Source organism: Sus scrofa, chromosome 1, assembly GCF_000003025.6.
Source record: "Sus scrofa isolate TJ Tabasco breed Duroc chromosome 1, Sscrofa11.1, whole genome shotgun sequence".
In the NCBI taxonomy this organism is placed as follows: domain Eukaryota; kingdom Metazoa; phylum Chordata; class Mammalia; order Artiodactyla; family Suidae; genus Sus; species Sus scrofa.
Genome location: NC_010443.5, coordinates 207,836,243 through 207,859,516, shown reverse-complemented (window position 1 = coordinate 207,859,516; position 23,274 = coordinate 207,836,243). Strand labels below are relative to the sequence as shown.

Here is a 23,274-nt window from a genome sequence, read left to right as displayed (position 1 = left end):
CATTTTTTTTACATAGTAACGAAGTACTTTGATTTTTTTCTTAATCGTAGGACATTACTTTCTATTTAAACAATTTATAATACAAACTAAATTTCCACTAAAAATTGGCTAATAACTTGTGCTATCAAAAATAAGGGAAATTCTAAATTGACTAGTATTACTAGGCAAAGCTAAACTCTACCCTTCAGTCGACCTTAGATAAATGCAATTATAAATTTAAGAAGATCGTTATGGAGTTAGTATATATGCATGCATGTGTGTACAAACAAAAATATATATGTATATAGATATATTTATAAAGTGCTACACCATACTAGTTTAAATATTTATACAGAAATCCCATGCTAGGAAAACAGAATTAAATACAATATCTTGTTCACAGATTTTTGTGACAGCTTTGAAATGAGATACAATGCAGAACTCTCACAGCATTTGTTTTCAAAAATTCTATTTTGCAACTGAACATTTTCTTTAAATATTGCAAGAGAGCCACCTATTGGCCAAAAATGTTCAGTAGAATGAGCCTACTACCACTTTTATACATTCAGCCAGCATGTAATGTTAATAACAATATCCAATATATAACCCTGAAAATGGCTGAAAGGAGGTGAAATGAGTTATAAGGGTATGAGAATTGTGTTACTCTTCAGTTAAAAAATTGGAAGAGAAATACAATGAGATGTACACGGTTTATTACAGTTACAAACAATAACAGCTACTATATTTATATTTAAGTACTTTTTATGCATCAGATACTGTACTAAATGTTTTACATACACTGCTTCATCTAATAAAATCACCTTAGTTCTATGGTATATTTAGGTGCGTGAGAATTCTCAGTTTTCTGGTCAAATATCTCCTTTTAGAAAATATAGGATCTCTGGAATAATGACTTTGGGAGTTGATCGAACCACATGATCAAATAAAGCTATCCTTAATAAAAGACTTTTTAACTGTATAACTTTGATATAAACTTGCTTTAAATCTGCTAAGTACTAAGATATACTTTTACTACCTTTTTTTCCCTAAAGGTGAATTATTAATTCCTTACCATGGACAGTGATGATCCATTCTCCTTACACAGTGGCCACAGCGGCTGCAGTGATGGGAACGCTTTGGTCTCATCAAATTACACTTGTTACACAATTCCCAGAACTCCCTTTCTAGAGAAGGAAATTAAAATCCATTTAATAAAAGTACATGAGTAATGCTGAAATTTAGCAACAAGTATTCATAAGAGTTTATAGGAATTATTTGATACTGTGTTGAAGTCTCCAGTGTAAATGTTTGCCATAAATGTTGCTGCTCTAGTCTATGCATGTTTTACTATATATGTTTCTAATTTTAAACACTATAAAAATAAGATACTATTAAGAGTTAAACTAAGGGATAGAAAACAATATATTTAAGTATATGCTCTAAGTAAAATTTAATGACAAAACCCTCAGGAACAATTAAATTATTATATTAAAATAGAATTTTATTTAATACTATTTTATTTAATAGAATTTTACTTAATTTTATTTTAAACAAATTAATTTCTAGAAATGTAATATCTAAGGGCTCTAAAGAAAAAATAATGGTGAGTATTGATTTTATAGATTACCAAGTTAAAATCAATCATATAATATCAGAAAAAAAGAGACTGTATCCCCCCAAACTCACCATACAAAACCATTTTATTTAATTAATTAATTTATTTATTTATTTATTGTCTTTCTGCCATTTCTTGGGCTGCTCCTGCAGCATATGGAGATTCCCAGGCTAGAGGTCGAATCGGAGCTGCACCCGCTGGCTTACACCACAGCCACAGCAATGTGGGATCCGAGCCGCATCTGGGACCTACACCACAGTTCACGGCAACACGAGATCCTTAACCCACTGAGCAAGACCAGGGATCAAACCTGCAACCTCATGGTTCCTAGGTGGATTCGTTAACCACTGAGACACAACGGGAACTCCCAAAACCATTTTTTTTAATATCAGTAACTTCATTTGGGAATGTTATGAGGGAGGGTTGCAGAAAGATTTCAGATGGGCTAAAGAGGTATTAGAATAGTTTGAGAAATGAAGATTATGAGAAATTGCTATTTAACCGAAATAAAAGAGTTCTTTACAAAGCTCTACCCTACCACCAAAAAGCAATTTCCTCTAGTATGTTGGGAAAGAGTATGAATTAAGCTAAAAGTATGAAGTTTAAAGAAAGGGAAAATCACTTGTTTTCATTATAAACTGATCTAATTAGATCCATAAAAACTATATGGGATAGTCATCTACCAAGACAAGGTAACTGCTTTATTATACAGAACATATCTTTTTAGTATTTCTTGAAATGGAATTTTACTTTTGCAAAACTCTTAAATCTCATATAATTTATGGAAAACTACACCCTAACCCTGTTAAAGGTATGGGTATAGTAAAATTAGCCTAACTCCCATACTCAGAGTGAATATAGAGACCTAGCACACAGTAGGGGTCATTAACTCCTTGATTAGTATGAAAAGCCTAAGTTTTTTTTAAGTGAAAGATTCCAAATATAAGTAACAGAAGATAATAGTGGGTAGTATTCAATTTTCTAAAGACACCCTATTTTAATTTCATTATTTTAAGTTTAATGGCCATTCTAATATGTTGGAATTTTATAGCAAAGTGTTGGGAAAATACTCTTCTATAAATGTCTCTGAAGAAATCAATAAATTATGAGTAAAAGGCATATAAATTGTTCAAATAAAATGAAAGTTGAGATATTATCTTTTACATTTATTTTTTCATTTTAAAATAAAAGCATCTTCCATTTCTTACTTACAATTCTTATTTTAATGAAAACATGTGAGAGAGCAACAATATTAAAGCTTAACTTATGTACAATCAAACTATTATACTTTGTTAGTGAACTAGAATTTCATTTTATATGTAGCATAATACAACGTCACAAACATATCACTTTTTTTCCTCACTTAAGCTAGATGCTCCCAAATATCCCAATGTTAAAACTTTGATTTTACATATTGCAAGGAACAGTCAGGAAGGAGACTCTCTTGAATGAACTTACTTTCATTAAAGGCCAACATAAAAACTTTATGTTCTTAAAACTAGCCCCTTCAAACATAAATAGGGGTATTCACTATTGGCAATTTCATCACATAATATTCCAAAGAATAAATTATTTCATACTTAAGATGTTGTATCCTCAGAAAAGAGAGCATTTGGCTACAGTCAGAGAAAGCCTGTAACTCATCCTCTAGTCTAATCCGGACTGGCAAATTACAGTCCATAGGCAAATCCAGGATACCACCTAATTTTGTGTGACCTTTGAGCCAAGAATATTTTTTACAGTTTTAAATGATTAAAAATAATAATGATAAAAACAATAACTTGTTACATGTAAAAATCTTGGAATTTAAATTTCAATGTCCATAAAGTTTACCCATTCATTTATATATTATCTATATATGCTTTTTTTATGCTACAATGATATAGCAAGGAAGCTGTGACATAGATTTGATCCATAAAACTAAAAATATTTACTATCTGGTCCTTTACAGTACAGAAGAATTTGCTGACCTATGGTCTGGACCATAAACTTGTTTGGAGAGTTTGAGCCATTTAAGGCTCAGTTGAAGATTATAAGAATCTTGAGATGAACATACTATGAAAATGCACATTTTCACACACATGCACAAACACATACACACATTTATGTGTTTAGAGAACAAAGAAAAAAATCACTACTTTTAAAATCCATAAATGTAATTAAAATATCATCTATGTTTCTGCCTTGCAGAACAAGAGAAAAAGCCATCCATTTTAACCTACCCCATATATCCATAAGCCATCTCTCAGTCTTTTCCCTTTTCTCTTCTTCAGGGTTTATTCATGTCCAAATAGGACCCTGGTGACAGATGTATTCTAATGTCTGATGACTACCTGTAAGACTTTTATACTATCTATCTAACCAAATAAAATAAAAACCTATGGCAGACAGACTCCAAATGCTAATTTATGATAGCTATAGAAAATTAAAAATTAACAGATACAGCTTTCAAAGGACAGAAAAAAATCAAAACTTAAATCAAAGAAAAAAAGGAAAACAAACTCCATAAATAACAGATACTCTTTAATGTAAGGTAAACAGCATCATATTGTTTAGCAAGAGACCCTTATTAATGCTGTAAATACATGGAAGAATACAAAGCAAGATTTGGTTTGGTTCAGTTTATTCTTCAAAAAGCATAGAATTACCTTCTATTTGAGTTCTTAAAAGACTCTCATATAAGGGGGCCTTCTCTCAATTACTATATATATTTCAAACACAAGTAATGTTTTGAGGAGGAAAATGTAACTTGAAACAACAAAAATCAATACAATGTCTGGGTCTTAATAGAGATTTCCTCACAGGATCAGCTGCCAATGTAGAAAATAAACGAATACAACAAAACAGAAAGAAACTCTGGGGGTCACTAGAGGAGAGAGGGGAAGGAGTGGAGAGAAATAAGTGCAGGGGATTAAGAGGTAACAAACTTACAAAATAAATAAGTCATAGGGGAATAGGCACAGCAAGGGGAATATACAATAATTTAAAAAATAGAAATAAAAAAGGAAAAATTGGCTCTAGTGATGACAAAAATATTGACATCTAATGCACAAGTTAAGAGCTTGATAATGAAAATGTTTTAAGATTGACTGAGGTGATGGTCGTACCACTTTATGTATATACAAAAGCCACTAAACTGTACACTTTAAATGGGTGAATTATATGGCATGTGAATTACACTCAATAAAGCTGTTTTTAAAAAGTTACTAGGTTGAATAAAATCATTTCATAAAATTTGAAAATGACAAAAAGTAATATTTTTATATTTCAAACATGTGTATGAGTAATTTAAGTAGACATTTAATGATTTCACTTGACTATTTCGTCTACATGCCCAAAAGTATTTAAAATCGAATTCCGGGGATCTTCACCTGGAAAAAGGGAACATTCTCTTATATTCAAATTGCCTCATATCTAGTGGGTCACACAGAAACTAAATGTCTTCTGTTTAAAAAAACAGAAAGGCATGTGAAATATTTCAGAGTAATTCAATTTTAAAAAATAATAAAAGCATTAGGGTTTAAGTTTTCTAAAGTGTTCAACTGCATAAAACTGCTCAACCTTAAAACAATGCTGAATAAATATCACTGTTTCATAGCCCCAACTCTTTAGTCATGCTATATTATTGTTTACTGTTAAATTAAAAAAAAAATTTTACTAAGTTAAAACCATATTTACACAATCATCAGGTAATCAGAGCAAAGAGCACATGATAATTTCAATGTATTTGCTTCAAACTAAAACAAAGGTAAATAAAGAGGTGAAATTATTAAGGATCCACAGTAAAAAAGATGATAGAGACAAGGATGTAGGCCTCACAGCAGCTCTGTAACTATCAATCAATAGTTGGACAATCAATGCTACTGATTACCCAGTCTATTATGTCTCATACAAAACCATCAGGATCTTACGTATGAGATACCAAAAGACTTTGGAAACATTAAAATGTGACTAAACAAATGCACATTTTTTCAGCTGGACAAAAGGGAACTCTTCGGGAGTTACCATTGTGGCTCAGTGGAAATGAATTTGCCTAGTATCCATGAGGATGCAGGTTCGATCCCTGGCCTCACTCAGTGGGTTAAGGATCCAGCATTGCCATGAGCTGTGGCACAGGCCAGTGGCTACAGCTCTGATTTGACCCCTAGCCTGGGAAGCTTCAAATGCTGAGAGTGTGGCCCTAAAAAGGCAAAAAGGCAAAAAAAAAAAAAAAAAAAAAAAAAAAAAAAAAGGAATTTCTTCATTCAGTGAAGAAAAATAGGCCAAATGTCAACTGAAACCAGATTATAATGCAGATATCCAAATAGTTAGCAAGATGTCATGATGTCCTCCATCACTGGAATCTATAAGCCAAAGGTAATGCAGCAGTTTCAGGAAGATTCAATCTGGCCCACAGATATAATCTGGAATTTATTTAAAAGCAATGCTTTAAATTGTTTTAATTAGTTGCCAACGTTTTTTTAAAATCTTGAAATGTCTCATAAAAATTAAAATTTCATGTTTTTTCTTTATAAATTTCAAGTCCTAATAATACTAGTCCTCATGACAATTTCACTGTGGCTGAATAGTGATCACTCCCTTCAGATATGCTATGAGATTTTCAAGATGAAATCATTCCTCCCTGGCCCCTTTCACTGATTTGTAGTATCTGGCACATGGTGGCATTTGAATGTTTGAGCACAACAATTTCATTAGAAATGAATCCTGAGTTAGGAAAAGCCTGACTCTTTGAGTTTCTGGGAACAGTGGGTTTTAAAACTGAAGTAGAAAATAAATACATGTATCAATATTTTAGACAGCCTTTGGTTTAGGCTAGTTGAGAAAAGGGAGTCTAAGCAAATTAGAGTGCCATCCTTTCTGCCCAAACATATGCACACATGCACACACACAATAACTGCTATGTGACAGTGATATTGTTTCTATAAACTAATAATAACTAAATATTCCAGACAGTGTTCAGAAACTTCTACAGCTACATAAGCATCAGTGTCATATCATTCCCATTTAGCCATTAAACTTGGAAGGCCAAGTAAGCCCAAAATGATGGATCTTGAAAAACAATCAGAAACTCAAGGGAGGCTCTCTAAGTGACTTGCCGCTTAATCTAATTTTGGAAGGAACTACTACATTGGTTCCCAAACTTTGGTACACATTGGAATCACCTGGGATCCTTCAAAAATACAGATACCTGGCTCTCAAACCCCAAGACATTCTGATTTAATTAATATGGGATGTGATCCAGGCACTGAGACTGTTTTAAAGCTCCCTAGGTGATTCGAATGTACAGCAAGATTGGAAACTACTGAATTACTATAAAAAAATTCTGCTTCTAAGATGTACAATAAGGACATAAAAATTTCTTATTAGAAGAAAGGACAGAGAGTTCTCAAAGCTTATATAGCAAATGATCACAAAGTGAAATTCAAAAAAGAGGGTAAAAGAGGTTTACTATATTTGGCATGTAATAAAACAAGCAATACCTTTGAAGTTCATTTTTGTGGTCTGAATGGTTACTCTGCAATAAAGTGATCATAAATTACCTTCAATCGACACTAGAATAAAAGGCTTTCAAATTTTCCCTGACTCGAACTTGGAGAAATACAGGCAAATTATAATACAACAAAAATTTACTCTGAGCAATATTATACTATGAGGTCAGTGGCGCCATCAAAAAATTCCTTTATTAAGAAAAATATCATTTCTCAGGTAATTATATATCATTCAACAAATATTTACCCAGCAACTATTACTAAGAGACATAGACTATTTAGCACTAAGGATACAGCACTGAACAAAGGAAGAAAACAAAACAAAAAAACTACACCCTCACAGAAGTTATACAGATCTAGACTGGGAGGAGAGAGAGAAGACAAATAAACCAGTAAAGTGAAAAGGAAAGCCAGAGAGTGAGGGATGTGAGAAGTCAGCTGGGATTTGTGGTTTTAAATAGAGAAGTCTGGAAAGAAACATCTGAGAAAAGACTTGAAGGTGGTGTTAGATGACATATGCAATTAATATACCTAAGGCAATGAAATGCATTAATAGAGATGATACCTCTGGCATAGTAACAGTGATAAGTCTGAGAGCACCATACCTCCATGTGGGATCTTTGGGTTCTCAGGGAGTCTTCCTGGATCGGTGATTGAGGCCCTCACTAAGGCGACCAGACAAAATATGGCAATGCCATAGAATACTTGGAAATAAATAAATATGTATAATTAGTATTTACCCTTCAAAACAAGCATATTTAAATGCTAAATGTATATTTGAATTAGTACCATCAGGATAAATACTTTTCAAAAGATAAAATGGAAAAATTAGGGAGCTCCCATCTCGGCTCAGCAGTAACTAACCCGATTGGTATCCATGAGGACATGGGTTCGATCCCTGGCCTTGCTCAGTGGGTTGGGGATCTAACATTGCCGTGAGCTGTGGTGCAGGTCACAGACGAGGCTCAGATCCTGCATTGCGACCAATTCAACCCCTAGTCTGAGAACTTCCATATGTCATGGGTGTGGCCCTAAAAAGACAAAAAAAAAAAAAAAAAAAAAAAAAAAAGGATAAATTAAATGATTACTTCATTCATCAAATAATACTCCCAAGAGGACTATCTAAAATGTACTAATTTAAAATATTATTTTGCATAATAATAACTGATAAATGTGTTATAAATATGATTCTTTACTAACAGAAGCACCCTATCAATGGTATAAATGAATTGGCTTCCTTTTAATTACTATATATACTATATTTGAAGGAATCAAAGCAGCATTTTTAAATCTATTCTAAAATTAAACTTTTTCATTAACTATAACTGGCTAGCTTCAAAATTACTTTGAGTTAGTGATGTTCATTGCTCTTTTCAACAGATCTTAAGGTATTTAGTTTGAAAATAAAGAATCTTGAAATTTTTGAGTTTTAAAGTGACTAACTAGAAAAAATAACAGTAAGGGAAAATATATTCACTCATCACAATTCTACCTTCTAGATGAAAAAGAAATACATGTTTTGTTGGGGGAATAAAGGCACTGCACCTATAATAGGAAACTTAGTTCAAATGCTAACTCCAGGACTGACTGCATGATATTGGTCACTTTTATCATTTGTTAAAAAACTGTACTTCCCACACCTCTTATAGGGTCAAAATAATATAATGAACATGGAAACTGTAAATGCCACATACATGTAAAACATATCACTTTAATTTTATTCTTTCAATCATAAACAAGCCATGACCAGTAAGCTACAGCAGAAAATAATTATCCAGAAATTCAAAGTATTATAATCAAAATCCTAATAATTTTTGTATCATGAAATTCTTTCTCAAAAATGTATACCATAATCATTCTAAAGACTCCTTCCATATGAGAAGTATTTAACAGAAACATTAAAATACATGCATACATACAAAAATAGCACAAGTGTGCCAGTCTTTTTGTTTTTTTTAAACAAAATGGTCTTTATATATTTGGTAGAGTTAGATTTCACATTTATCTATCCCTGCAAAATATATAAAGAACATTCTTTTTTAAAAAATGCCCATAATTCAGTAAATAATTTCAAACTAATAGCACTGAATAATACTAAAAGGAAGGTTATCATAGTGGTATAATACTCCAAAAAACATTCGAATGAGAAAAATCTTTAATTATGTAAAGAAATAAAGATCTAGAAACTTACTTATTATCAGTATGCCTGGAATATGTCCTTCTTCATAGTGAGGAAAGAGGACAATTTTGGGAATTAAAAAAAAATTGTATAACCACACAAAGACAATCAAACCCATGCAGCACCAACCATGTGGGTCAACAACAAAGTGAATCCGGAGACCCATTTTGCAGTCCTACGACTGCCTGCCAACCCACAAGGAAAGATGAACCTAAGGAAAGGAGAAAGAAGAAAATTACTTATAGAGAAAAAATTGTTTGGCCAACACAAAACTACCTCATTGGCAACTATAAAATGGCCCTTACTGAGTTTTCTTTGTACGTATATATACTTCTGACAAAAACACTTTGGAAAGCAAAGGGACGTTTCAGGATATTTAAATTTCACCATAAGCTTCAATTAATTTAATTTCAATTTTCACTATGAATTGCAATCATAGTGTATAAATTGGCAGTACCTTCCAAGTTAAATACAAGTCTGTCCTTAGCTTAGCAATTCCATGTTGACACTCAAGAGAAATAAGTGCACATATCCACCAAAAGACATGATTGAAACTACTAAAAAAGGGAGTTCCTGTTGTGGCTCAGGAGTTAGCAAACCTGACTAGTATCCATGAGGATGCACGTTTGATCCCTGGCCCCGCTCAGTGGTTAAGGATTTGGCCTTGCCGTAAACTGTGGTATAGGTTGCAAGCTCAGCTCCCATGTCGCTGTGGTTGTGGCAAAGGTAGCTCCGATTTGCCCCTAGACTGGGAACTTCCATATGCCACAGGTGTGGCCCTAAAAAAGCAAGCAAACAAACAAACAAAAACTGCTAAAAAAATTGGTACATGAGACTAACTGATGGTTATACTCATCAAAATAATGGTCATCTTGTGGTAGGAGGGGTGTTTATTCACTGGAAAGGGACATGGGGGAAACTTTAAGGAGCTAGAAGTGTCCTATATGTTGTCTTTCGTGGTGCTTTATGGATATATACACATGCAAAAACTAAGATCTGTTCAACTTAAGTCTGATTTTAAACATAATAAAATGCTTAAAATTTGAAAAAGTATAATAAAAGCGAGAAGTAATTAAAAATTGCCAAAAATATTAAATTTATGGAATAAAGCCCAACTAATATTACCATCAAGAAGACTCTTGCTTAAATGGGACTTTTTTCACTTTAGTGTTAAAAAAAAAAAAGTTAATAAGCCTCCCAACGCAATGCTTAGTTAAGATACTTCTACTTACAGTATGAAAAAAGTGACTTAAAATATATCCTTACTTTAGTATATACAACTTATAAAGCTTAAATAACTACTATGTAAGGTCTAGGGGGCAACTTTTTTTTTTTTTTACATAAAACACAATGGAATAATACAATATAAACTAGGACAATGTTTGCCTGTAAGCAAACTGTCAATTAAGGAGCTTTTTAAAAATACTTATTCCCAGGCCACATTCTGGATCTATTGAATCATAGTTCTTTACTGAGCAATACTCAAAGACCAATAAGATGATCTAAAATGCTCCCCAGGTGTCTTTGATACAGCTGATTTGTATCCAGGAAACACTAATCCAGGAGCTTCACTAAGATTTCAGTGTTACAGCAATGAGTTGAACTCGGTTTAACAAATATTCACTGAGCCTCCACTACGTATCAATCACTTGCTAGACACCGAAGATACAACGATGAATAAGACAAGGTCTTTGCTTATAGGAACGAAAAGTCTAATGGGGAAAATAATCATTAAATGGATTTAGTATGATATAATACATTCCAGAGATGTGGACAAGATCTTAATATAGGCACAGAAGGATAGGGACTAATTAAATCAGTGTAAGACTCTCTGTAAGAGAGTGGGATGGAAATCCTGTGAAATCAGACTGTTATGATAATTATACAACTACAGATGTGATAAATTCATTTGAGTAATAAAAAAATGGAAAAAAAATAAAATAAAATCCTCCAAAAAAAAAAAAAGAGAGAATGAACTGAGTTGTCTTAAAATATGAATAAAAGTTACCCAAGCAAAGGAAAGTAACAGCGACACTGCAAACAGACAGAAGAGAAGGTACGCAAGAGTAAAAATTGTAGGATGTATTACAAACTGTCATGATAAAGCATGAAAGTTTCAGTGGAGAGTGAGCAGTAAGAAATAAGGGGTTAAATCATAAAGGACATAAAGGTGCCATGCCAGATGCTAAGACTTCATTCTTAGGCACTGAAAAGCTATTAAAGCAGGGGGTTTAACATAACGAGGTTCATACTTTAAACAAATTATCAAAGTTCTGGTGTAGAGGATAAAATTAAAGGTAATTTAGGCTATGAGAAGACAAAAGCCAAAATTAGTTTTGGAGATCAATTGAAGAAATAGAATAACGCCAGTAAGTTTTTGGAGATGACTTCCAGATTCCCAGCTTATATCACAGACTACTCCATTCAGGAATAATTTATCATCAGTTGAAGAGCCTCAGGGTAGTATCCTTTAGAGGCCTTGCCAATGTTCTGTAAAGCTACAAAGCTACTAGGACCGAGTAAAAAAGATTAAGTATTACTTAATTTTAAAAGAATACTCCTTCCTGCTGAGTAGCATTGAGAACTTTGTCTAGATACTCAAGTTGCAACAGAACAAAGGGTGGGGGAAAAAAATGTAATTGTAATGTATATTTGTAAGGATAACTTGATCCCCTTGCTGTACAGTGGGAAAATAAAATAAATAAATAAAAGAATACTCCTATCCTATTATCCCTAGAACCTGGAAATAGTGGGACAGCAGGCAAAAAGACAAGTACTCAAACACAACACCACCTAACTGTAAATCAGATGTGGCCTAAATTAGTACTTAGGCATGAATTTTAAAATAGGAATAAAGTCTAGGCCCTTTAAAAAGTAAAAGTTGAACTTCATTACCTTTTAATTAAAAAATTAAAAGATATATCAAGAACATTAAAATGAGGAAAGAGACAGGATGAAAGACGCTATTTAATTTGCTAAGCATCATTATTTTAAAAACCAAATAAGCTCAAATACAAATGATACTCTCAACATAGCTAAAAAGAGAAACATTAAAAAGAATGTTTATTTTTAGTCTTGCCAGCCATCAAGTGCTAAAAGAAATGACAGAAGGCTCTGTCTCTCAACATGTTCAATATCATTAACTCCATGTACCTTCTTTCTTTTAATGTTTCAGTCCCATTCAAGACAAAAAACACAGACGATGAATTCCAATAATTATACAAAATAATTTCATCACTTCTAAATCTATTAGTATTAGAAACAGAAAAGCACATAAACCAGCAAAACAAGGAACAAAATTATCAAACACTCATTTGTTTTTTAAACTCTGTTTTTATTCTCCTCTACCAGAGAACAACCAATTGTTATCACTGCAAGAGATTCCTCACAATAGAAACTATTAATGAAAAGTATAGTTAAAAATGTGTCTGTTTTTCCTGGATGTAAACACAGACAACAAAAGGACAAGCATCCCCAAGGAAAAGTGAGCAAAGGATAGAAAAATAAAACAATGAACAGATAAGATGTTGAATGTTTTTAAATACCTGATTAGTGAAAATTAGTGCCATATAATCCTTACAACTGGATTGTAGAGAAGAAAACAGTAGTCTTCCAAGAGCTCCAAATCAGATTACAACCAGAAACGTGTAACTGGTAGGGCTGCAGGATCGCTCTACTTGGTTAATATCTACCAGGTGCGGCTCATGGCCGAACAGAAACTATTACACATCCTGAGCAACAAACTGAACACAATGCTGCTACCTGGTCTTAAGGGTGGCATTTGTAAATACTTTCATCAGCTAGAGAATCCAACATATTAATTTGTATATTAAATGGTGAGCTCATAACTCAAACTTTGATGTAACTAGTGGACACACTGGTACTTCAACATTTTTTAAGATTGCTATCTGGCAACTATACTTGAGTGTGGTGACTAACTTCATTAATGATGTAAATTACTATAGCACAACTTTTTTTAATAAATTATAACTCAACTTTAATAAACTAGGCTGTAAATATTTACAGTGTTCAAAACTACTCTGGTAGGAAACCACCTTTCCTTTTTTGTCTTTTCAGGCAACTAAATTTCACCACATATTTTCCTCAGGAAGAAAAGAAAGTGACAGAAAACTATTATATGACGGAGAACTGTAACATCAGAATGCAGATTTTAGAAAATGATAAAAGCTAGCTGAGATAATTTACAAGAAATCTAGCCAAATGAATTATCTCTAAACTTACAGTTTTATGTGACTTGCCACATTAGCCAGTGATCTTATTAATATTCCATGAATATGAAAAATATATTCCCTTTCCCATTCCTTCTGTCTGAAATGCCTCTACCATTTTGCCAACTCTTTTTAAATTTAACTCATACTTCAAGGTCAATTTGAGTCTCACTCTCCACATGAAATTTTTCCTGGCACCTTGATTTCTCTTTCTCTTCTCCCAGTGATTTCTCTTTCTGTTCTAAATTCTAAATAAAAAGCAAAAGTAGTAGAGGAAAATAGCAAGTGGTTTTATAATTTTAGAATGAGGAAGACTTTCACAAGCAGGACTCATAAGCCCCGTCTGACCACGTATGAATTAAAATTTCTGAAACTCAAAACACTTCAGAAACAAAATTAAAAGACAAAGAAAGGACTGGGGGTGGGGGAGACTGCAGCAAAGGACTAGCAAGTGGCATGCAAAGTAAATACACACAGAGTCAATTCACAAAAGAAAAAAAAAAATCTGATCATTACTGACTAGGAAAATGTGAAATCACAAGTACACTTTTTATTCTTTGTACTGACATCATTTTAGAAAGATAGGTGACACTCGATGTTGAGAAGGCACAGAGAAAAGGACTCTTCTCATCCATTACTGATCTGCATGTAAACTGATACAATCATCTTGGAAGGCAATTGGGCAGTCTCAAATGTCAAACTCTTTGACTCAGCAGTTTTATTTCTAATAATATCTGCAAAAGTATTTCAGTTGAGGGTACAAATACATATACACACAAGGACATTCCATACGGTACTTTTTGCAATCAATCACAAAAAACATGGCACCACGTATATGCCCACATAAGATCAGGAAAAGGCTCATGTACTGTAAATTGTAATATATCCACAGTTTAGACTTTCCAAGCTACTGCAATTTTTAAAGAAAAAAAAATGAAGAAAAGAAGGAAAGTAGATCTCCATTTGCATGTGGTTACCCTCATGCTATGTTGAACGAAAAGAAGCAAGTCATAGAGGAAAAATCTATAATGGGAGGAAGTATCTTCACATAGTTTCCTGGAGGAAAAGAAGGATAAAGACAGACGAGGAAAAGACATAATGGAACTTTCTGGGGTGCTGACATTTCTATCCTGATACGCGTTTGATACACTGGTCCTAAAGTTCTTGAAGCTTAGCAAATGCACACTTAAGACTGGTGCATTTTGTGGTATGTAAATTTAGCTTTAAAAAAAAAACCCTGACAACCAATCTTGAAGTCTAGTTAATGATATATATGCTGAAGTACTGGAGACAGAGGGGAGAAGCGGTACTGATGTCTGTAATTTACTTTGAAATGGATATCCCCCCCACCAAAAAAAAATAAAAAGAGAGAGATTAATAGGTGGACAGAGACCTGGATGAGTATGTGTTATGGTTCAGTAAAATCTGAGTTGTAAATCTAGGTGATGGGTATTTAGATGTCACACTATACAATTCTTTCAATTCTTCTGGTTTTTTTTGTAATTAAGTGTTGAAGGGGAAACTAAGTTATAGAGAAAAAAGTAATGATTTTTATTAGAAAAAAGTAATTTCTGTATGTGTGCAAAAAATATACATCTACCAAACTGTTAATAGCAGCTATCATTGAGCTGAAGAAGAGTGGTAAGAATGAATGCTGTCATATTTTATATACACGTATATTTATGTATTCATCTAATTTTATTAATAAATATCTAAATTCTTCTCAACCAAAATGAAAAATAAAGATACCCATTGTGGTATGATCTGAAATTACCACCTTACAAACAAAATTTTTAATGTTAGCCTCTCTTTATCACTATGTATTATCTTTATATGAAATGCTTTTAAAATTAAAATCTTTAAAAGTGCAACACAGAAGCATTATCTGTAAGATCAGAAAGATTTACAGTTCAGAAAGATGTTTCTGAAACTGATATTATTTACAGATTATTTTTATGTATATAAAAAGTCTTATTTAAGAAAATGTGTAGCTAAAATTTAATACAAAAAATTTACATAAACATAAAGTAACTGTAATTTTCTTGCTAGTAAAAAATAATTAAATTCATCTAAACATAACACCTTAAGGGCATGATGCCACATAAGTCAGAAACATTACCATTAAAATTAAATGCACTTACCACTTGCAAATTCACTGAGATGTGTTGTAATTTTTCTGGTTACTTGCATTTAGAGGTTTTATTTTGATTCATTCTTTTATTACATCACAACAAATGGATCTCTCCTCAGCAACAATTCGCCATGAGAAATCTATAAAGGTTTAACAAATAATGATCTCACAACAAAGATAAAAATTGAAAGCAGCTAAATATTCTAACAGTAAAAACGTCAATTATAATAGTTTAAATTTAGAAATAGGATGACTCAACTGCACTTAATTCCATGCTTTCATATGCAATCCAGCCCCCAAAAATCTTTATTTGATTACCATTATACATGAAGGTTCTCTCTTTTGAAACCACCCAGTTCCTATAAAATCAAATTATCATTATGTGCCCAACATCTGGGCTTCATCAAACTTCCTGACCACACATCACAAAATGACAATGGATTCTGAGGTCACTGATGTGACAATATGCAATGTAATAGCTGTCAAGATGTTAGGCGAGGAATATCTAATCACAATTGATAAACATAAAAGAAAGAGTTTAAAAGAAAAGCACATTTTGGTTTAATTGTTTTAAGGAAAAAAGTTCTCCTCCTAAAAGTTAAACCACTAAAAAAACTCAAACATAAAAGATAGTTTCTATAATTCAGGCTTAAACTATAATACTGTAAAGAGTTCTAGAAAACATATACTGATTCAATATTTCACAAATTCAATCAAAATCTGTTGACTATATACTGTGCTTTGGCACTGTGTATAGATAAAAAAGGGACCAGCCCTATCTTCAAGAGAGAGAAACTAATAAACAGACAAGATCAAATACACATAAGACAAGGTAAGGGAGAGAGCACAGGGACAAGAATGCATCTCAAAGAGAAAGGATACTGACTAGTTCATGGAATTTTTGCAGTCGTGAATATTTGTGTGTACTAGGTTGCAGGATAAAATGTATTTCTTATGGTAAGTTACCAACAGGAAAAGATTTCTGGAGAAAATGAAGACTGTGAGTTAGCTAGATAAGAACAGAGGCGCTTCTCAACAAGAGAGAAGAGTTAGCAAAGATGTACACGCAGGTGGAGAAAATCTTTATGAAATGACTAGAGCCACTGCATATAGAAAAAAGGGGTAAAACACATCTTTTTTTACCACAATCATCTTTAAGAAATATAGTTTATAACATTTGGACATAAATACACATCAATATATGAGATATGTGAGTATATGGTTCACCTATATAACTGAAAAAGTTTAATGAAGTGGTATTTACCCTGACTATATGTGATGTAGTCTGATATTATTTTACTCTTTTCCACCTTAATAAAAATACATAATGCTGGTCACAGCCTACCAGAATGATTTTGTGACTTATAAGGGGAGAATGATCTAAGAGTAAAAATAACAGTTAAACCATGCCAATGAGTTTGGACTTCACCCTGAAGAGAGTGGTTTGGAAAGCAACAAAGGATTATAGGCAGAAGAATGCCAGGATGAAATGTGCATTTTGGAAAGAACAGTCTGAAGAATGGACTTGGGTGGATACATAAAACTCTTGGACTGACTACATAAAATAAGCTAGGGCTTACTGGTCACCTGAGTGAGAAATGAGAGCACATGGTAAGTACCTCAAAAGCAAACTGCGAAAGGAAGAGGGGTTGGGGTGAGGAAGGAACACTTAAAAGAGGAGGTATGCAAGTAAAAGGCGGAATAAGAACATAATGAATCAAATTGATAGGATGTGGTGATCAATTGGAAGCAAAGGGCAGATTCTAGGATGATTCCCAAGTTTGGGCTTAGGGTCTAGATGAAGGGTGGTACCATTATCCAAGAAAGGAAATGAAGGACAGGTTGTGAGTTTGCTAAGCATACTGCTTACCCTAGGTAGCAACAGGAACCTGCTACACACTGAGGACATGAAAAACACATCAAAATCATTATCATGACACTTCCATTCCCCTTATAGATTTTTTTAAAGCTATATGTTCTCCCAGGGTCACTTTTTTCATGGCCCATGATTATTAAATTGTGAAACTTTAACTTATTTCTACTCTAACTTTCTAAGCTAATTTAAAGTGGTCTTTCTAAGCTAATTTAACTTGGCTGCAGGTTCACTTCTTAGAGACAAAATACAGAATGTCATAGTAAAGGAACTGCTACTCTAGTGGTGAATGGATGAATGAATCTTCTTCTAGAAGATATCTCAAGCAGAATCAAGAGTGGTACCAAGAAGAGTTCTGGAACATGGCCAAAGTCAGTAATGTTGCTAAGGCAATGACTCTACGGTGGCTTCTTAAGGGTTGCAGCAAAACAGTACTTTCTGTCAGTAGCGTTAGGTAATAACACAAATCAATCACCCATGAGTCAAACCTTAGTCACTTTTAAAAACAAGGGGAAAAATAATCCTACTTGCCATTTACAGATACTAGAGCTACATCACAGCCATAGCATCCAAAATGTGATGAACATTTCCTCTAGTTCAACATCATCATTGCTGCAGAATCAAATCTCACCCATGTGGTATAAAAGCAATTCTAGTCTGTGTTATCTTTGTGGTAACAAGTATCTCCATGGTCTGTAACTATAAAATGCTGTTAAGTATTTTTAACATTGACATGTCTGAAAGAATGTAATCAGCAATTTATAGGGGAAGAAAAATTCCCCACACGGGGTCAAAAGAAAGTGGTTATTATAGAAATATAGAAATTTTAAACCTTATAATTGCAGATTACAAAAATTTACAACCATATATTTTTAAACATATTAATATAGTCATTTACTTGTGATTTTATCAACTCTGAAAAGTGGCCACATAATTCTACCTAAAATATCAGACCATAGCTGTCTTAATAATTAGCCAATGAGGTAATTCAATTTTTGAAATATCACCTAAGTATTCAGTGTATTTCAAAAGAGTAGGAAATTAATCTTGTACAGATATTTAAAAGAGCCACACTCAAATTATGACACAGCCACTTGTTAGCTCTTCAAGCTTCAGCTTCTTTTCAAGCTTCAGTTTCACCATCTCTAAAATGGTGATAAAAATACCGACACACAAGGTGGTTGTCATACTTAAAAAGAGAAATTTCCTGGCAAATGATAAACACCTTCAAAAATGGTTACCTTTACTTATTTATGTGGCCACTGCTGCACCATGTGGAAATTCCTGGGCCAACCTGCACCAAAGCTGTAACCAGAGCCATAGCAGTGACAACCCCAGACCCTTAACCCTCAAGCCACAACTTTAAAGGGGAGTGGGGGCAGGGTACCGAAAGATAAGCTTTACATCTACTCTTACAAACTCCAGAATGAAACAACATTTCTGGGTTGCCCACCTTAAAGCTATGATACAATTTAACTATACCCAGTCATTTGCTTTCCATTAAACTTGAAGTCTGAGAACTACCTGTCAGAGATGAGAGACCTCAGCATACAGCCTTTTCACTAGCATAATTCTTTACGCATGTGGCTGTGTTTCCACATGCTGGCATGAGTTCTCTTCAAGCAGAAAACCTAAAACAGCAATTTAAAATAGAGTGATTGAGCTAAAACCTGTAATCTAAATCTCTTTCAGGTAAAAGCAGACGGCCTGGTGAGTGAAGAAAGGAAGCTTAGAAGAAAATCAGACCTGATTTCAGAAGCTAAGGAAGAATGTATTGTTAAAGTAGGGAATTCTGACTTAACTGCTGAGTTCTCAAGGAAAACCCTGTCAAAATGTAGGTGGGCAAAGGGTCAAGGCATAGCAATCTTGCACTGTCAATGGTTTCAAGAATCTACTTCCTAGACTAAGTCTTTAAATCACTATATTCTGGGAAGAACTGAACATTAGCTATGGCTCTTCTGTGTACCCACCTCATGAGTGAAAAAATAAATGGAAATTAATACCTTTATTACAAGTATTGTACCATAGTCACACGCTTCATCAGAACCTCTTAACAAAAAGCAAAAATAACGTGGAAGGTGTAGGATGATCTGAATTGAAGACTGCCACATATTGTTTCAGTCAGTACAAAATGTCTATGTGGGACTTTTCATTTAGGAAGTTATGAGATGAGTGTGAAGAAAAGGGACAAGACAGCCAAGAGAAGAACTAGAGTTAAATGTAGAGTAGAGACAGACAGCGCAAGCAACTTTTGTCCAAAATCAGCCCAAATAAAAACCTTTACCTACAGCAGCAGCCAGGAATGCGGTTCTGGCATTTCCTGGGTGTCCATCAGGCATGTTCCTCCATGAAGGAAGCGAAGCCAAGTACTTACCTCTAGTACCCACTGCACAAAGAACAGATTGAATACTGTTCTTCACACCAGGCTTGACCAAGGCAGACATGATTTAAAAACAATAATAACTAAAAGACAAGAAAAGAAAATCTCTCCTTGCTTGCTAAAGCTGAAAATCCTACAGCAGGTAAAAAAGTTACTCATTTCATAACCACAGAAGCCTGGCTGATATCACACTGGAACATGTTAAGATAAAATTAAATGAATCAGTGAGTGTTAAAAGCCTAATTTTCACCTAACCTGCCCTTTGGTGTAGAATCAGCAACAGGTAGAGCAGATATCTACTTGGCCTCTTAAAACGAATAAAGTTAATCTGCTAGAGAGGAAAAGCACAGGAGAAAAGGAAGCCTGAAATGCAGAAGACAAAATTTGAAAACATCACATTTTTTCCCAAAAGACATCACAAGAGGGAAAAAAAAAGTAAATAAACTACCATTACATTAAGATATTTTTGGTAAGGTAGCTATCAGTGAAAGCAGTGCTACTTCATATTTATGCTTCTTTTTTTTTTTTTTAAGTGGCCACACCTGCAGCATATGGAAGTTCCTGGGCCAGGGACTGAATCTAAGTTGCAGCGGTAGCAATGTTGAATTATTTAACCCATGGATCCTTTAACCCAGCACACCAGGCTGGGGATCGAACCCACGCCTCCACAGCAATTGGAGGCACTGCAGTCACGTTCTTAGACCACTGCACCACAGCGGGAATGCCATGTCTATGCTTTTTAAACCAGGCTAACTCAATTTACCAAAGATTCTTAACAAAAAAAATTACTATTCTAACAAGAAAGACTGGTGTTTTTCCATTTTTTTCTTTACTTTCACCTATATTTATTACTGATTCAAATCAAAACAGTTCAAACATTTTCAACTTTAATATGTGTATTAATGCATTGATTATTCTACCAGATGCTAAAATGCCATTTATATTTAGTGCATTTGAAAAGTTGAAACTGAGCTCTAATGTTTTACTAAAGTAATATAGAATGTATTCATGCCTTAAACTAAAAGTAAAACTGAGCTTAGGGAACAACCTCCCGGTAGTAAAAATAGCTTTCCCCTCTGCCTTCCCTGTTACCCCCACAAGTATTGATATGGCCACCATGTAGCCTAATCCACTAAAAAAGAATTTGACTTGCACTCAATTGTTATTCCAGGAATAAAAGCTCCATGGAGACATTACTAGACTCCTCAATTCATTTCTTCACTAAAATTTGACATTGTTTTATCCATGTTCTTTTTCACATGTTCTAAATCACTCCCTAATCAAGCAGTGAATAAATAAGAACTGAAAAAATGTATGATTCAACAATTGCTTCCTCTTTAGAACCTACCTGTTAAACTGATAGTTACATATCTACATTTTTAAATGCTTAAATTTCTTTTATTAAGTAAAACACCCCAGAGACAGGCAGTGTGTCATAGTTATCATTTTATTTAAAATTTGCTCCAGTTCATTTATTCCAACTATGGCTTCAAATGTATGTTAAGTTTAACAAAAATCACAACGGTTTGAAGGTATATAATATAATCCTATTGCTTTACCTTCAAAATGAGGCATTCTGGAAGAGTACTGCACCAAATACTATTCTAAAAGTATGGAGTTACACATTTTAAAGTTACATTTTTATAAAACTCAACTAGTACTTCAGGTAAAGGCTTTATATGTACCTTTAACACGTTAATGGTCTTATATTATTTACAAATTTAACATATGCCAAGTAAACATGGGAAAGTTAAAATAAGCCTTAAAGAATTTATTTAACCTGACTTCCTGGTTGAAAAATGCTACTCATGAACTCACAGCTAGATTGTGACACCAATGGGACTAGAATTTAGTTTTTCTTTCCACAACACCAACTAATTTGGTTCTTTCTTTTCAATTGATTTCTCACCTTATCTATTCTTCAAAAATCTGTCTGCCATTAAGACATAGCACACCTAAATCACTTCTTTGGATTTAAACTTTAAAATAAATAAAATCTAAAGAGTTGGAAGGATTTAACAAGATATAACACCAAAAACCTTTTAGTCCAGGAAGAGCACATACTAAGCAATCATCACGTTATAATTATATTTATAACTATAATTATTATTAACCACGAGGAAGGTAGTGAATTTTAAAAGTACAAATATTACCACCCTTGGCCTTGGATCCATTTGACAAATCTTTTTAACCTGTGCGCTTATTTATCCTTAGAGGTCTTTAGTTTAGCCTTTAACTTTACACTGCGATTTATGACCGCCCACAATGACCTTGATTTTTTTTTTCCTCCTGTACTTTACAGACTGCTATACTGCAATATTTTCAAATAATAACCAATGCAATTCTCTTAGCCCTAAAGATAGACATCCTCCACTGACGCACAAGGGATCTTAAACTGTGACCCAAATACAGCTTGAGGAAGACCACAACTTTAAATGGACTTTCCAGTTAAAATCCAGGGGCCTATTACAGTGAACAGTAACAAGTGCAAACTGCTACCAGCCATAAGCCATTTTCTCAAAACCACTCTTGGATCTGGGGAAGAGAGGCAGAAAGTCAGTAAAGGAGCAAACTATTTCTCCTCCTGCTAGTTCTCTGCAACCTCACCCCTTCGATTTGGAAATGAATGAAAGGCTGCCATGGCAAAGATAAATCCCAGATCCCTACACAGGTGTCGGGCAGGGGTACAGGGTAGTAAACTGTGGTTCACATGCGAGAAGCTCAGGGCACAGATTTTTAAAATTTAAACACACACACACAAACAAAACCTACCCCAAATCACCTCCACTAGAGCAGGAACCCACCCACCACGAGTTATGGGAGGGGCAAGTGGCGGGCGGCTGAAGATGCTGGGAGAAGGGCCAGGCCTGGGCCGGCTGGGCACCGAGAAGACCCGGGGTTCTGAGCGCAGGCGAAAACACGTGGGGACAGAGAGGACAAGGCGCAGGGCAGGGGCTGGCGGCTGGGGGCAGCCGAGTCGTTCCTGCGCCTGCACACACTCACCTGCGCAGGGGGTTCACCTCTCGCCGCCGCTGCTCTTGCGGCCGCCGGCGGCTCTTCCCCCTCCGCCTCCTCCCACACCTCCACCTCCTCTAGTCCTGCCGCCGCCGCCGCCGCCGCCGCCGCCGCCGCCCAGGCCGGTCCGCGGTCCCCTTCCGCTTCCGGGAGCCGGAGCGCCAGGGCTGGCGCTGTAGGTGTCCGCCCGCACGCGCGGCAGATTGACCGGCAGCCGCAGCCGCCGTCCCCGCTCCGCACCCCTGAGCCGCGATGGGAGCCGCCGAGGGCCGTAAGACCAGAAATCGCGCCGCGAGCGAGTGGAGACGCATCCGGACCCCTAGGCCGCCTGCGCCATCGGACCGCCATCATCCGACCGCTGGCACCTGACGCGCCTCGGCGCCT

The 23,274-nt window shown here is 34.7% G+C and overlaps 1 protein-coding gene across 2 annotated transcripts in view; it reads right to left on the bottom strand.

The window, feature by feature from the left end:
- ZDHHC21 (zinc finger DHHC-type containing 21) overlaps positions 1-23,027 on the bottom strand; it is a 76,974-nt gene extending 53,947 nt beyond the window's left edge. The window contains exons 1-5 of one of the 2 annotated variants that reach the window (XM_021063619.1): positions 22,879-23,027; positions 15,633-15,762; positions 9,275-9,473; positions 7,689-7,787; positions 1,052-1,163 (exon numbers count right to left, since the gene is read on the bottom strand). In XM_021063619.1, coding sequence (XP_020919278.1) covers positions 1,052-1,163; positions 7,689-7,787; positions 9,275-9,428 — 365 coding nt within the window. In that variant the 5' untranslated portion in view covers positions 9,429-9,473; positions 15,633-15,762; positions 22,879-23,027. Of the gene's footprint in view, positions 1-1,051; positions 1,164-7,688; positions 7,788-9,274; positions 9,474-15,632; positions 15,763-22,647; positions 22,833-22,878 lie in introns of those variants that run through there. The other variant, XM_021063627.1, reaches the window with a different exon arrangement.